The 16,813-nt window shown below is 34.9% G+C and overlaps 1 protein-coding gene across 7 annotated transcripts in view; it reads left to right on the top strand.

Moving 5' to 3' along the window:
* The window catches only part of cpeb3 (cytoplasmic polyadenylation element binding protein 3), a 148,467-nt gene that overhangs the window by 61,909 nt on the left and 69,745 nt on the right, over positions 1-16,813 (top strand). For 6 of the 7 annotated variants that reach the window (XM_039770832.1, XM_039770841.1, XM_039770870.1 and 3 more), the window contains exon 4: positions 11,264-11,320. The exons of the other annotated variant lie outside the window; for it this stretch is intronic. In XM_039770832.1, the coding sequence (XP_039626766.1) occupies positions 11,264-11,320 (57 nt within the window). The remainder of the gene's footprint in view (positions 1-11,263; positions 11,321-16,813) is intronic. 7 annotated transcript variants of the gene reach the window in all.

The following is a 16,813-nucleotide window of genomic DNA, read 5'->3' as shown; positions in this document are numbered from 1 at the left end:
GCAGTGCTGGTGCTAGGCTATTTTGCACCCAAGGACAAGCTTACAAGTGTGCCAACTGACTGTTCGGTAGCTAACCCATGCACCTACCTCCGATTTAATGATCTGTGCCCTAAGCGAATACCCAATTTGCCTTAATGATGGTACCGGCCCTGCTTGTAATGCATTGTGTTACATTTAAGTATAACCCAATGCCCTGTTAAAATAACAAGGAGAAAACAATGCTACATCATTTAAACTGCAGTTCCCTAATGGGAATTAACTGTTAAGATAACTTCCTAAGTGTTACACGAGATACACCTCAATATCTCTAGCTATTTTCACCATTGAAAAGGATGGTACTACATTGAAGTAGAGTATAACTGAAAGTTCTTTAGTTTCATTGAGGTGAAAACACTGTTCAAGCACACAAATAATAGTTTCCTATCAGGACTTTACTGTGTAGATCAATTTCTAACTGATGAACTACCAGTAGCACTAAGTGTTTTTTTGCGCCCTACGCCAAGCTTATTAGTGTGCCAACCCACTGTTCAGTAGCTAACCCATGTAGCTGGGTACCCCCACCTCCCCTTATGATCTGCACCCTAGATGAATTTGCCTTAATGGTGACATGGCCCTGGGTGTAGATGCTACTCATTTCCGAGCAGCTAAAGAGCAAATGAGTGGAACTGCTCAATTCCCTCTACCTTACTTCATTGCTATGTAAAAGCCCAATCTATACATATTTTCAATCTAGTTGATGACTTCTCCTTTCCAGGTAGAAGCTGTGTATCATGCAGTTAAGTACAACCAACACTATAACATTGCTGATTGTGCATAAAACTTGAACCATGATTTTATGTTACTGTTTTTTAACATTTAATTGTCTGTGTAATTGTTCGTGCTTTTGTTATGTTGTCTTGTAACACAGCAGTCCAAATCATATGTATTAGTTTTTCCAAATGTAACAGCAACCCCCGGGGGGTTGTTAGTGGTCATTGGGCGTTGTTTCTGTTACACAAAATTGTTCAATAAACTGAAAAAATTTAATATGCACAGGCAAGGAATTAATAAAACCATTTTGTATTATAAATTAAACAGTTATTTCTGCTGTATAGAAAATATTAATATGATAGAAAGAAATACAATAAATTATGGTTAATATGTAGTAAATTTTGATAATTTTACATTTATTTATTTGGTTGACATCTTTATCCGAAGTGACTTACAACATTTGAGATATAATTGGTTACATTTCTTTTTCCAATTGAAGCAAAGGCAGGTGAAGTGACTTGCTCAGGGTCACACAGTGCCAGTGGGAGGATTTGAAATCCAAAGTCTTAACCACTGCGTCACACTGCCTGAATTAATTATGATTACATTTTTTTAGTCAATCAGCAGCCCTAATAATTTTTATTTGGTCATTATAAGTCATTACTCTTAAGATTAATTTCTCCTTTATATTGGCCCATGGTCTAACCAGCATTGTGACCTGTGATAGACTATTGTTCTGTTCAGGATTTGTTTCTGTCCGGTGTCCAAAACTGCAGATCAAGGCTTGCTCTTGCTGTTGTGTCTCTGACATGTTTTGTTCAGGTTAAAAATAATGGATATATAATAAAATAATAACATAAATAACAGAAAATATGTAGTCAGATTGCAGCTTAAACAGAAAACCAAACTGCTTGTCCCTACTCTTCAGGTACCATATGTTATAGAGCCCTATGTGAGGAACTGCATCTCTATCAGGTGTTAAATTAATTTTTTGATAAACTGATCTATAATGGAATTTAACATTAATGTTGTACTTATATTAATTAAAAATGCTAAACTTTACACTTAGCATGACCTTTATATCAGGTTCTAAATAATTTGTCTTTGCATTTATCTGTTTAATGTAGTGAACAAGGCAATTTAGCCTCATTCTGGAGATTAGCTGATAACAAAAGAAGTTTAATTGTTATCAGTGGTGTGCAGCAAATCAGATGTGCTTTTCTATAGTGGCCAAACATACCCAAGTATAAATTTGACATTGGCTCCATCACTGCTCTTATTTTCTTCAGCAAAAAATACAGCAAGTTGAAGGAAGGTCATACCATTTCCTCTCAACCTATAAGGCACTTCATATTCAGAGACATAAGCAAGGAAATATTTATTTAATAATTTTAATTAAATTCATATTTGGCACACATTCTAGAATAAAAAGCCTGATTTTATGGTAGAGTCAACTTTTCCAACAATTACAATTTTAGGCAGGTCTTAATTATTATCTTCCCACATTATTCTGTAATTTCCAATATGTAGCGATTAATATTAACCTTCCTGATTTTACTCATAAGCCAGTCTAAACGACAATTAATATCCTTAATATTAAATAGGCTCACTGTTTAGGACTCCAGTTCACACAGTATGGAGATGAATACCACATTTTTTTATATGTAATTCACTTTGACAGCACTTTATTTTCTGTTTTTAACTACAGAACACTATGCAAAATATCACAGGCAAGCTTAACTTACCTGTTCTATGCCACCAATTCCTGACCTGAAAATTGCTGGACATATCAAATTTAGCGAATGTGTGATGGCTTTTCCAGCAAAGTCCTGCTCACACCTTTTCTTAACAGCCAATAACATGCTGTCTGATGGAGCCTGTGCTGTATGAGGGGTAACAGGTATATCAAGTTCAGCAAGAATCTCTGACCTTTTTCCATTCTGCCCTGGTATGTAAAGCACAAGACCTCAGAAAGACGAGCATCTCTTCTGTTTGTGAGATCCACAACACCTTCCTTATTCCTCATCACTGCATTATATACAGTGTACTTGCAGATGTCCATTCATTGGTTGTCAGCTCTTATGTACGCAGAGCCCATCTGTAAGATTATTTGTTAAAGTGAGTAATGGACTAGTTGGAGTGAGTCACTGATAATGTCACCCAATTGCCTCCGAACCACTAAGATTATGTAAATGAATGCTACTTCTGAAAATTGCCAAAACAGTTGTCTATATGTTGCACGGCCTTTACCTGCATATGTGACCTGTTTAAAGATATTACATTTTTTTCCTTCAGTTTTAGTTAGGTGCTTTTATTCAACAAATCTCCTGAGTCATTCCCCTGCTTGCCCTGTAAACTCCCAGAATTTCACTAATTTCTGCCACAGATATAAGCTATCTCTGGGTCAAGTGAGTTTTGTGAACAAATATGGGTCAAGGATATTTGGTCAAAACAGAATTTCCAGGAATGTACCTAGCTGCCATATGTGTGCACAAAGCCAGAATATTGCCAGGTAAAACATGCAAAGCATCATAGTGTACTTAAGTGTACAGGTGTAAATTAATCTTTTTGTGTGTGAACCAATAATGACAGTCTTGCAAGACTAGCTCAGTTGTTTAGCAAAAATACAGTATGTTGTTATCCTAGGATTAGCTATTATTGTGACTGTAAATTAGATGGATAATGACATTCTTATTTCAAATCCACACAAGCCATGATGTAACCTGTTGACCCAGTTTCCAGTTGAAATTAAGGTTTCTTTGCAAAACAAAAAATGCAGTAGCATGTATGTTCAGTTCATTTTGCTATTCATTCAGCTCAGTGGTTTTACAGTTTCTAATCTAAGATTTTGCCAGCCTTGAATGCATCTTTGTGATTTTAATAAAATGTGCAAAGTAATAATTAAAAATATATAAATCGAAGCAGACATACTCATTCACTCACTCACTCCTCAACAAAACACTATTTCCTGTTTAGTTCAAAAGCTGAAGTTGACAGGGTGAAACATGGCACTAGGTATCCAGTAAGAAAGGACATCTTAATATATCAATATTTAGGGGTAAAAAACCCCTCACAAAAGAAAAGCTAAATACTCCTATATCTTAGTAATGCTTTGATGGATTTGACTGAAATTTTCTGATATTATAGAAAAGGGAAAATTAGCTAACATGTTTATTATTTGTCACTGTTTATTAATATGCTAAGTTACATGCGCCATGCAAAGTGATTGACAGGTCCAGCAAATAGTACTAGTAACCAATAGGGTGGACAGACTACTGAAAGCAGGGAGGTGTCCTGGACAAGAAAAATAGATGTGATCACGATGGGAAAAGAAAGTTCAGCAAAGATTAAGGAAGGTGCAATGCTCAGTGGTGAGCAAGTGCTATTTTTTGAAATGCTACTTCATGTTAATACATCAGTGTAATACATAGAATACCTGCACTTATGTATATTCACTTCAAGCACTGCTTTGTATATACAGAGGCATCACAGAGCTAACTACGTGCTGAATGGTAAACACTCTCTTAGGAGTCTGATCCCAGATAACATCTTTTAAAAACTGTAATTATATTTCTTTTCTGTTTGCAGCAGTTTTCAGAAAAATGCAGAGTATAAGTAATGTTGAACCTAAGTCATCTAACACTTTAGATGTTTAAGTGCCAAAATGAAGAGAATTATCCTTAATTTGGAAATATTTTGTTTTCAAAAATGTACTGTGCAAACTGTTAAACTACTGCAAACAAATATTTATATGGGCATTTCAAATAAACTACATAGTCAAGAATGCATGAAAGCTACACAGGCAATAATACTATGTTCCAGTAACAAAGTCCGCAACACAAATAACCTTTAATTACCTGTTTACACTAATGCATATCTGTACACAGCAGGCTACTGAAAGTAAAACTGCATAATTGCAGTTGTTTATCAAAAGACAAAGCTCCAATTTAAAATTGTGCAACAAAGTTTGTTAATTTAAGGGAAGTTATTTCCTTTTGCTGTTATTCTTCCAAATTAATGCTGCATTCACATATTCCAAATGTCAGACAAAAATCAAAATGATTTGAAACAAGCAGCATTTTATGCAGTCATAACCAGTTAGTGGTTAAGTAGAATTTTGGAAGCATGCTTAAACATAACGGTTGGTTATATTGATGAGAAATATGCACTGAAAAGCATATGCTTGCAATGCTTCTAATGAGTGCACCTTTTTTTTTTTATTTTTTTAAACAATACTTTCCTCAAGAATACGGGCACAACTGCTCAAGGACTAAGTCACGTAGCAGAGTGTAGCAATGTATTAATATTTAGTAAGCTTGAGAAGTATTTATATGGTAATATTGTTACATTTAATGTTTTTATATACCAATATAGCAGAACTGTCAGGTTGTGTTTACATTAACTTCTTAATGTTACATTACTGTTTTAAGATTTTATCATGGATTTTAATTTTTACATATACACACACAACATTGTTTTCTTAATGCACCAGAATCCTAATTTAACATTCCCATGTTTAACATTTTCACACATTTTCCATTTTTAAATGGTGAGTGGTGGTGGTGGTAGCTGTTTTTTCATATAAATATTTGTATATCAGTAAGTTGCTGTATTAAAAAAATGATGACACCATTTTTATATGTGTGCTGTATCTTGTAACAGATACAGTGGGATGCAAAAGTTTGGGCAACCTTGTTAATAATCATTATTTTCCTGTATAAATCGTTGGTTGTTACGATAAAAAATGTCAGTTAAATATATCGTATAGGAGACACACACAGTGATATTTGAGAAGTGAAATGAAGTTTATTGGATTTACAGAAAGTGTGCAATAATTGTTCACACAAAATCAGGCAGGTGCATAAATTTGGGCACCACAAAAAAGAAATGAAATCAATATTTAGTAGATCCGCCTTTTGTAGAAATTACAGCCTCTAAACGCTTCCTGTAGGTTCCAATGAGAGTCTGGATTGTGGTTGAAGGTATTTTGGACCATTCCTCTTTACAAAACATCTCTAGTTCATTCAGGTTTGATGGCTTCCGAGCATGGACAGCTCTCTTTAACTCACACCACAGATTTTCAATTATATTCAGGTCTGGGGACTGAGATGGCCATTCCAGAACGTTGTACTTGTTCCTCTGCATGAATGCCTTAGTGGATTTTGAGCAGTGTTTCGGGTCGTTGTCTTGTTGAAAGATCCAGCCCCAGCGTAGCTTCAGCTTTGTCACTGATTCCTGGACATTGTTCTCCAGAATCTGCCGATACTGAGTGGAATCCATGTGTCCCTCAACTTTGACAAGATTCCCAGTCCCTGCACTGGCCACACAGCCCCACAGCATGATGGAACCACCACCATATTTTACTGTAGGTAGCAGGTGTTTTTTTGGAATGCTGTGTTCTTTTTCCTCCATGCATAATGCCCCTTGTTATGCCCAAATAACTCAATTTTAGTTTCATCAGTCCACAGCACCTTATTCCAAAATGAAGCTGGCTTGTCCAAATGTGCTTGAGCATACCTCAAGCGGCTCTGTTTGTGCTGTGGGCGGAGAAAAGGCTTCCTCTGCATCACTCTCGCATACAGCATCTCCTTGTGTAAAGTGCACCGAATGGTTGAACGATGCACAGTGACTCCATCTGCTGCAAGATGATGTTGTAGGTCTTTGGTGCTGGTCTGTGGGTTGACTCTGACTGTTTCACCATTCGTCGCTTCTGTCTATCCGAAATCTTTCTTGGTCTGCCACTTCCAGCCTTAACTTGAACTGAGCCTGTGGTCTTCCATTTCCTCAATATGTTCCTAACTGTGGAAACAGACAGCTTAAATCTCTGGGACAGCTTTCTGTATCCTTCCCTAAACCATGATGGTGAACAATCTTTGTCTTCAGGTCATTTGAGAGTTGTTTTGTGACCCCCATGTTGCTACTCTTCAGAGAAAATTAAAGGAGGAGGGAAACTTACAATTGATCCCCTTAAATACTCTTTCTCATTATAGGATTCACCTGTGTATGTAGGTCAGGGGTCACTGAGCTGACCAAGCCAATTTGAGTTCCAATAATTAGTTCTAAAAGTTTTGGAATCAATAAAATGACAACGGTGCCCAAATTTATGCACTTGCCTGATTTTGTTTGAACAATTATTGCACACTTTCTGTAAATCCAATAAACTTCATTTCACTTCTCAAATATCACTGTGTGTGTCTCCTATATATATATTTAACTTACATTTTTTATCGTAACAACCGACGATTTATACAGGAAAATAATGACTATTAACAAGGTTGCCCAAACTTTTGCATCCCACTGTAAAAAAGAAACATTATTAAACAGTAAGTTTTTAATTATTCAATTAATCCAAAATTTAACAATTTCATAATTTTTAAGGGGTTCCCTGCACAATGATGCTTGTATTGTACTGTGTAAACCGAATACAGGATATGCAGTTGGCAAGAGAAGGTACATTTTTCATTGTACTGTTAACTGAAATAATTAACTTTGTCATAATTAAGCACCACTATTAAAATGTTCAGTTTACTGCATGGAGCACATAAATGTGCAGCCTGTAAATGTCAACGGTGTATGCAATGAGGTAAAATATAGCATGACTGCTTTTGATCTAAATCCTCATACTTTGTAATGGCACAAGATTACATATCAAAATGTTATAAATCCGATTGAAGCTATCATTGTTACATGATATGCTATGGTGTGATGTTGTATTTATACCCAAAATACCCATTATTCCTACTAATCACCTGTTTCAGTTCAAAAGAATACAGTAAAATTGTGTTATGCAGTGACCATCAGCAAAAGTTAAGTCACTAGGAAAAGCAAGTGATCTATGGCAGAAATGTTTTATACATGACCAATTATATCTAGCATATTCCAGAGTAAGTAGCTGCAGTGAACCAAGAATATTAGCCCCGGGTTAAAAAAAAAATATATTGTATATACAAAAGTACTCAATCACATAGCACTTCTGATGCATCTGATTAACCGACGCCACTTTAACAGAGGCACACTGTCTCAGGAAATTTCCTAGGTGAATAACTCAGAGTGACACAGCTAGTACATAAATAAAACAAATTCAGCATTCAACCACTGCTTTTGATAATCTTAAAAAAATAAAGGTCAGCTGACATATTTCTTATACTGTACATGTTCTTTTACCTGCACCTATATAAAGACCATTATTTAAATTACTGGTATGTTTTTGTGTTACAGTAGCTGAGATACTACAAAGAATACACAAGAACTTACAAATGAAACATGATTTTTTTCTCTTTATAAACAAATTTTAAATGGGCATTAAAAGGAGATTTTGGATTTCTGAGATGTTTGCAAAGATTAAAAAAGATACTGTTTCAGCCTTTTGAAATTTGGGGGAAGGAAAGTGCTAGACTGAATTAATCTTTTTTTCTAATTATATGTTTCAGGTGTTGCTTTCAGCACCTTCAAAATGATCTTCATGCACATTTGCCGATTATAAAATCACAAGCACTCTTTTGTTTGTATTTTTAGCTACGTCTATAGAAAGTAAAATTATACTTATGCAGATGCTCTGATTTTTTTTTCCAATTATTCTATCTTCTGAGATGGTCTGGATTTTCCTTTTTACTTAGTGCAAACTAAAACATGGATAGGGCATGTTTAATGGAACTTTTTTTTTTTGTCCCTACGTTATCTCTGTTAAAGTCATATGACAGTGGGGTACACACTCTCCCACTTGCATTAATCCAATTTAGATTTCTCACTTAACTTTCCATGGTTTTCCTATGTCTGCTAATATGGGGAGACCTCCATGTAGACAGTGATTAGGTCACAAAGAAAATCCTAATTAGGAACTGTCAGACAGTAGCACAGGAAACACTGTGCCATCATGATGTTCTCTTAATTAAAACACCATGTTATATGCTGATGAACTATAGGTTTTCCCTCACTGTGCTGAACTGGATTAAGTTGCTTTCAGAATACAGTGAACCCTCGTTTATCACGGTTAATCCGTTCCAGACTTTACCGTGATAAATGAATTTTCGCGAAGTAGGATTCTTTATTTATAAATCGAATATTTTCGCAGTTAGAGTATAGAAAACCTGTTTACGACCTTCTAAATACGTTTTTTTAACATTATTAGAGCCCTCTAGACATTAAACAACACCCTTTAGTCACCATTACACTTGTATTACTCAATATATTAGACAAAATAAGAGAAAATAAGACATATTAGGCGTTACAAATATCATATTACTAGGCGCACTCGCCTTTTAAGGCGACCGACTTTTATCTTCAATTTTTGTGCGCTCCATGTGTACATCAGGCATGTAAGTGTAGGGAATGAGAACATCAAAGTGCCCATTCATAACATCTTTTTTTTTTATTCCCTCAAGTGCCTGTCCAAAGTCGTACAATGTCAGCCCGAATCTGTACCGCTAAAGACGGAGTTTCAGGCACTAAATAAGCTATAGATGAGAATAAGCAAGCACCGTCTCCCCTGATATTTACTACGTGGTGAGGCATTTGTACTCCATCAACATTAATTATTTCCAGAGACATAATTTTGTCTATTTTTCCAGTGCATCGCGCACAAAAGCAAGGGAACGATAAGAGCACCAGAACTCTGCTCACATCGTGGTTCTTCGTACCTCAAGCCGCAATTAGTAAGTCTGTAATAAGTGGAATACCGCTATGCTTTGCACTCACGGGATGGAAGGACAATCCCGAACGCTTTTATATAGTAGATTATTGTACTGTACATTTAATTGCACACAACCACTAACCTATGAAGGCACAACCTCAGTAGGAGAGTCTTCAGAGGTGGTGCAGTATCTTCAGCAGGTGCGTTGTTGTCTTCAGTGAAGAAGTACTAGGAGTAGGCAGTGGGTGTCTGGGTGCGCGGCTGAAGAACATCTTGATAGGCAGTTGCTGGCGCTGTCTTTTCATATGCGTGAGGAAGCTTTTGTAGGGTATTGCCATCTTTAATCATATCCAAGAGTTTCACCTTCTTCTGGATAGTAAGCATCTTCCTCCGGCGCTTAGTTTTATTGTCAGAAGGCTTAGAAAAAGCAGCACGTTTAGGAGCCATTGTAGGGCTTAGAAAAAAGTTCTCAGAAAGCACATGCGTAGTGACGTAAGCATGTATGAGAAAAAAATCGAGATGGAGTGAAGCAGCGAAAGTCAATGTGTGATATAGCGAGGGATCACTGTATATTTATTTTATATATTGATGGTAAATGATGTTCTGTGCTATACAGAGCCAAATAAAGACCATGCACAGCATTTACTTATACCTACTGAACAAATTTGGAACTTGTTGTGTCTTTTCATAAGCCTTTCTGAGGATATGGACAGTTGAATCAGCAAATTAAGCTTTTTTTAAACAATGGTGATGCAAAAGCTTATACACAAAATGCTCTGCCTTTTGTAATTTTGCTTGCTTCTGTTGAACTTACCTAGTGCTTAGTATTAATGTGTGCTAGTAGAGGATGACATTAGTGAGGAGTTGTCATATGCTACTAGTATATGTTTTGATAGCTAAGTGATCCTTAAGCTGTGGCCCTACATATGTGTTATTTATGAGTAAAAGGTTATAGTAGCCCCCAGACTGCCTAAAAGACTGATAAAAAATTTTGTCTAGTTGTGTGTAACCAAAAGGCATAAAAGAAAATATTTGAAAAAGTGAGGCAGATGCTAGAAATCCTCTCATATAGATGCTTGTCAAAAAGGTCTGTCAAATGTATATAATTTTTATCTGATGCATCATTTTTGTTGTATATATTGGAGTTTCATAAGACATTCAACTTATGAAACCTGATGGACATTTTTAAAATGTCCTAATTAATTTTAGTCATCTTTTAAAATTTAGAGTATTGCAGTGCATCAATCACACGATGTTGGTAATTTGTAAGGCAACATCTGATTATTTTTATTGACTTAGGATAGCACTCTTTCAATGATGTTTGTTTTGTTACATGTTACATAAAAGTGGGTAAGTATACACAAATGCCATTTTATGAAATAATTTTATATCTTTATTGCAAGAAATATATATAGTTGTTTTGGAGCTTTGCATTTCACAGAAAAACTTCATAATAAAATTTCCTTTTTACTTTTATTTGCTTAAGAATACATATGCAGGATGATAGTTAAGAAGGATCTGCAAACACTGTAATCTATTTTAATGGTTTTAGGATACACCACTTGCTTCATTTTACTAATGGGAGAACTCATACAGACTGTGTTATTGTATTAGTATACATGTAGTTGTTTGATCAAAAAGATGCAGTTATGGAAACTACATGCAAGTTATTGTAGTTATATGTTTTATATATTATATGTTTATAAATTACAATTTAGTATACATTTTTTTTTTCCAGTTTTTGTATCTACCCCCTATCTCAATAGGCTATTTTTTGTTGCCCTGTTGTACATGTCTCTGTTGCTTATAATTCTATGTGCTGCTTGGAAAACAATGCCTGAATAATTTTGATATCTAATTGAAGATTCAAATTGATTCTTTCAGGACGCATGGGTCTTAATTTCCATCATCCAGGATCCGACAATATAATGGCTCTAAATAGTGAGTATTTAGTATTGAAGTTACATAAATGCATTTTAATTGTGTATACATTTGTTAAAAATGGTCATAAACAAGAAAAGATTTAATGTATATTACTGGTTGGTTAGGTTTATGTTTAAGAAAGCAATCTATCAGTCTTGATTCTAAAAAGATTTTATTTATTTTTTTTATTATATTTTTATTAATTTTATTGCATTCCATACAAATCAATCAAGTTTTTACAAAAAGAAAAAATTGAGTTAAGGACTAATCGATCCCCACCCCTAAGAGAGAGAGCAAGGCAAACGGCGTGAAATTTAAAGCTTGTAAACATACATAAATTAATAAATTCTCTGTGCTTTATAAGCTTATTTTAAAATATTATTGATTAGAACCTGCCATGTTTTGAAAAAAGTCTGTACGGATCCTCTGAGTATTTGATTTTTTCCTATTTCAAATAGTATAACACATCGGTTTCCCACTGACTTAAAAGAGGAGAGTTTGGGTTCTTCCAGTTTAGCAGAATAAGTCTGTGTGCCAAAAGTGTAGTGAATGCAATCACAATTTGTTTGTCTTTCTTCACTTTAAACCCATCTGGAAGAACCCCAAACACAGCTGTTAATGGGTTAGGAGGGATTGTGAGACCAAGGCTGTCTGAAAGGTAATTGAAAATTTTGGTCCAGATTAATGTTAATTTGGTGCAGGCCCAGAACATGTGACCCAGTGAGGCTGGGACTTGGTTGCAGCGTTCGCAGGTTGGATCATGCCCTGGAAACATTTTGGAGAGTTTTAGACGAGACAGATGTGCTCGATATATAATTTTGAGTTGAATAATTGTATGCTTTGCGCATATGGAGCTCGAGTGAATTCTCTGCATTGCTACTTTCCACTCCTTTTCTGATATATTAATTGAAAGATCTTTTTCCCAGTGTCCTCTTGGATCTTTGAAAGGGAAGTTTAACAACGTTCCTGATTTGAAGATAGTGAAAGAAATTTGTAGCTGGAATGTTAAATTTGGAGTGTAATTGTTCATAGGATGCAAAGATGTTGTCTATATAAAGATCTCTGAGCAAGGTAGTTCCAAATTTTTTCCAGATATTAAAAACTGCATATGTTTGCGAAGGTTGAAAGAGGTAGTTCTCTTGCAGAGGTGCCACAGATAGAACCTTCTCCATCTTAAAATTCTTTCTACATTTGTTCCATATTCTAAGTGAGTGAAGCACAATTGGGTTATTAGTATATTGCCGATAACGTGCGTTTATTGGAGCACAGAGCAGGGAATACAAAGAAGTACTGCAGGATTTTACTTCTATTGCGGACCAAGCCTGTGTATGTTCTTCTATTTGTGTCCATGTTCTTATCGCCTGTATATTTGCTGCCCAGTAATAAAACTGGAAGTTAGGTAGAGCCATGCCACCTTCTGCCTTTTGTCTTTGTAGGGTCGCTCTTTGGATGCGTGGATGTTTTGAATTCCAAATAAATGAGGTTATTGTTGAATCTAATTGCTTAAAGAATGATTTATTAATTGTGGAAAGGGTACCCCCTGACACAGACAGACCGACACCAGAATGTCCAAAACGCACTTCTTTATTTAGATTTTCCACACCACAATGCCTTCAATCACCAACTCTCTCCACTGCCGTCGTCGTCTTCTTCTTCTTCTTTCTCTCTTTTGACCTCCTCTCTCCTCCTCACAAGCTTCACCCTCACCCTTTTATCATGACCCAGTTGAGCCCCAGGTGCTCCCCTTGATGTCACTTCCTGGTGTGGCGGAAGTGTCAGGAAAGCTCCTGGAAGCCCTCCGGGTGACCTTAGAATTACTTCCGGCAGCACTTCTGCCACACCAGGATCTATTAATCTAATAACCTACAGTTATTAAGTGTGTCAAAGCAGAAAGAATTATGTTTGCATCACTTTCATTGTCTTCATTTTTTTATATATAATTTCTACATATAGCTTATGTTTGATTAAATTTCTGACCATATATTCTGCTAGACAACTTATGTAACCCAGTGTACAATTAATAAGGTCAGACCTGTCCTTCTAAAGCATCTTATCTATCAGGGAAACCATCATTTTTAGTCAAAAAATATGATACCATCCATTGTCAACCTGAGGAAACAATAGATGGAAAAATGAATATTCTAAATGGTATGATGTATTTAAAATTAATCAGGTTCATTGTTTCACTTATGTTTTCAGTGGTTTAATAACTTATGAGGCATTAGAGGAAAATCCGATCATCTAGCTTATTTTTCAGAGTGGAAAATAACAAAGAAGTATGCATATACAGTAATGGTCAATAGAAGTCTTTAGATTTTTTTACTATTTCAGCTGCCTTAGCCTTATTCACACTTGCAATTCAAAATGTTTTAATTGAATTAAATGGATTTGAGAATACTATTTATAACACCTTTGCCACATAGAATGTAAGAAAACATGTTCCAGAAAACAGTCCTAGAATTCCGCTGCACCGGTGTTGTGACCAATTCATCACGGGGAGCAAGTACACAATGCTTCTATAACACTGTGAATTGAGTACAGACCCTCGACATACTACTGCAGATAACTAAGATTTCTTCTCAAAATTCCCAAACCCATTACAAGCTTTCAAAAAGCAGACAATCATTAATTATGATCACATACTCATTCTCAAATGTTACAAGAAATTAGTGAGGAACTCCACATGTGCTGTATATCTATTAATTAAAGGTTTAAGATCCATTTCTCCAAGAACAACACACAATACTCCTCCTACTCACAGAAGTCAAAATGTCAGCCTGAACGAACACAAACGTTGATCACCCTGTTTCCATAATTTGTATGGGCATATGCTCACAGTTCCTTTGGTTGCAAAATAAATGTAAAAATCACTATATATATATATATATATATATATATATATATATATATATAAATAATTTTGTGTGTGTATTAGATACCATTGACTTAACATGCACTCCTCTCATCTCTATACAAATAAAATGATTAATTATCTTCCAATAAAAAACTAACTGGCCTCTTTAAAGACAAAGAGATGACTGTAGGGTGAAATTTGGCAAAATGATTCTTTTCAATCATCAATTAAGCAGTAATTTAAATTAACAAAATACAGTATGTGCCTCTGTAACATTAGATTTACATAGATGAAAGTAGCTTGCTAGAGCAATAAAAAGTGCTTGCTGCTCTAAAAAAACTAAACTACCATGATATCAGTCACATGAACTTTTCCTTTGAAGTAGCAGCATGAATAATTAATATTTAACATGGTATTATACACAGGCATTACAATTTATATTTGTACAACATGAGAATAAACTCTATAAATCAATTTTGGATAATTTGTGAAAACATATTTTAAAGCCAGCAGCAGAGTTCATTTCTTTGAATTTGAATTAGATTAGGGGATAGAAGCCAGAAGTCAAAAAGCTCTTACACACTGATTCCAAAAATAACATTTTATTTAAAGGTATATGCACCCTTTACAATTAAATCCATGAAACACTCAAAAAACCTATTTTCTATTATTTAATATTGTTTATGTATTAGTATTAATAAAATTCTATCAAATTTCATCACTTTTGCAGAAAACGTTCCAACCAACATAGAGAGTTCAAATAAAATGCCCCCTACTGGTCAAGCTAAAAACGGAATTAAAAAGTAAATAAACATATATAATTAAAATAATACCAAAAGTAAACTTTAAGAAGCCATTAAAAATAAGGTTGCCCAGTGTTTATAAATAGTTTAGTTTAAATAAGGAACTGCTTTTGAGAAGTAAAGTATTTCTTGCATGCAGTACATTTGTACATGGAGCTACAATTTATATTTTAACATTTTTGAGTAATCGTTTTTGTTGCCTGAATTCCCAATTTTTTTTTTTTAATTTTATTAATACTGATGCCATAACTTCTCAAACCAGAGCTGGTGTTATTTGATTAAAAGCTACACATGATAAGTACCAAGATGGAAATTATGCCAAAAATTTTTTTTTTTTTTGGCCAGAAGTCTTCTTAAAGATGTATCATCTTTACTATATAGTTTTGGTTTGAACATTTTTTGTACTTCATTTAGAAATACAATGAATTTCTTAAAAGATAATTTAACAAATAATGTTCCATGTTTTCCGATACCTCAGATTAAAGTTGCTTTTCTGAGTGATTGAGTATAAAACTATAAGTAAGTGATTATGATCAGTAGATGTACTGCATTTAAAGTAAATATCTTCCTTTATTGTTTGAAACAAAATTCAACAAGGAATAACGAAGATTCCAGAAAGCAACATTCTTAGCAAAAATTCCTTGCCTGATCTGAACCATTATCTGACCACAATGATTTGTTGGATTTCTGTGCTGGTCATTAATTGCCCATACCAAAAACCATGTTTGAATACAAGGATTCTTGTAAGTGTACCTAGCACCTGAGGCCCTTGGACTAAAAGCCAATGATCACCTTTATAACTGTGTCATTTGAACGGAGGCCATACCTTTTGAACACTTGCGTAAAGAAAGGGGTGATCTTGGTAAGATCAGTGTAGTGTCTACTGAACAGACAAAGCCTTCATGTGCTTTGTAGATTTTTATAATGTTTATGAAAATGAACATTATCTATCCAGTGGCAGGTGCTTCAAGACCATGGAGTCCTGGAGCAGCTACTGCATGCAATTCAGTTTTTTTTATTTGTGGAGCAAAGGTTGTTTTCAAGTAATTGCTATTAAGTCAGTTATGTTCAATATGGGTGTTGTATTGTGTAAGGGTTGTATATTGTCTCCTCTCATGTATATTGTTTTCAAGGAGTTGATAGCAAGGTACAGTCAAGGATTACAGAATATCTGTTATAGGCATACAAATATTGTATCTCTGCTGGTTTGGTACTTCAACATGGGGTGGCCTAATCAGCCTGGCTCTGTGTGTTACATAAAGATAAAAATGTTAAAAATAATAATGAATGATTATTGCTGTGCTGTTCTTTTATGAAAAACTCTAATTACGAGTGGCAAGGAAAGAAGATCTATAATCTGAAACCTCTTTTCCTAGTACAATGTTCTAGGGCGTCAAAGCCTATCCTGAAAGCAAAAGCCAAAACACTAGAACTATAGGGCATCATGGGACAAGCAAGGTAAATCAGGACTGCATAAAAGAAGATATAAAGGCCCATGGAGAGCAGTTTATTTCTGTTTCAAGTAGTGATCAGCATACAGTACTTTAGATAAAGCCTTCTAACATAAAAATCAATTTAGATATTAAAAATGTAGTGCTGTACCTGTATAAGAACTTAAGAGTTAAATGATGCAGTAATGTACTTATTTTAATAGCTATGTTCTATAGGGACATCAGGTTAGCTACTGAACAGTTGGTTGGCGCACTAATAAACTTGGGGTAGGGCACAAAATAACCTAGTACCGACATTGAGGGACACAATACCAGAATTTTTGCATTCCATACCAATACTGGTGAAATTTTACAATACTTGATACATAACTGATTTCACAGCAAAAACAGAAATTCTATTCAA

The sequence above is a fragment of the Polypterus senegalus genome, chromosome 1 (genome assembly GCF_016835505.1).
Source record: "Polypterus senegalus isolate Bchr_013 chromosome 1, ASM1683550v1, whole genome shotgun sequence".
NCBI classification, from domain to species: Eukaryota; Metazoa; Chordata; class Cladistia; order Polypteriformes; family Polypteridae; genus Polypterus; species Polypterus senegalus.
Note: the sequence above shows the minus strand (reverse complement) of the source record. Positions and strands in the feature narration are given on the sequence as shown.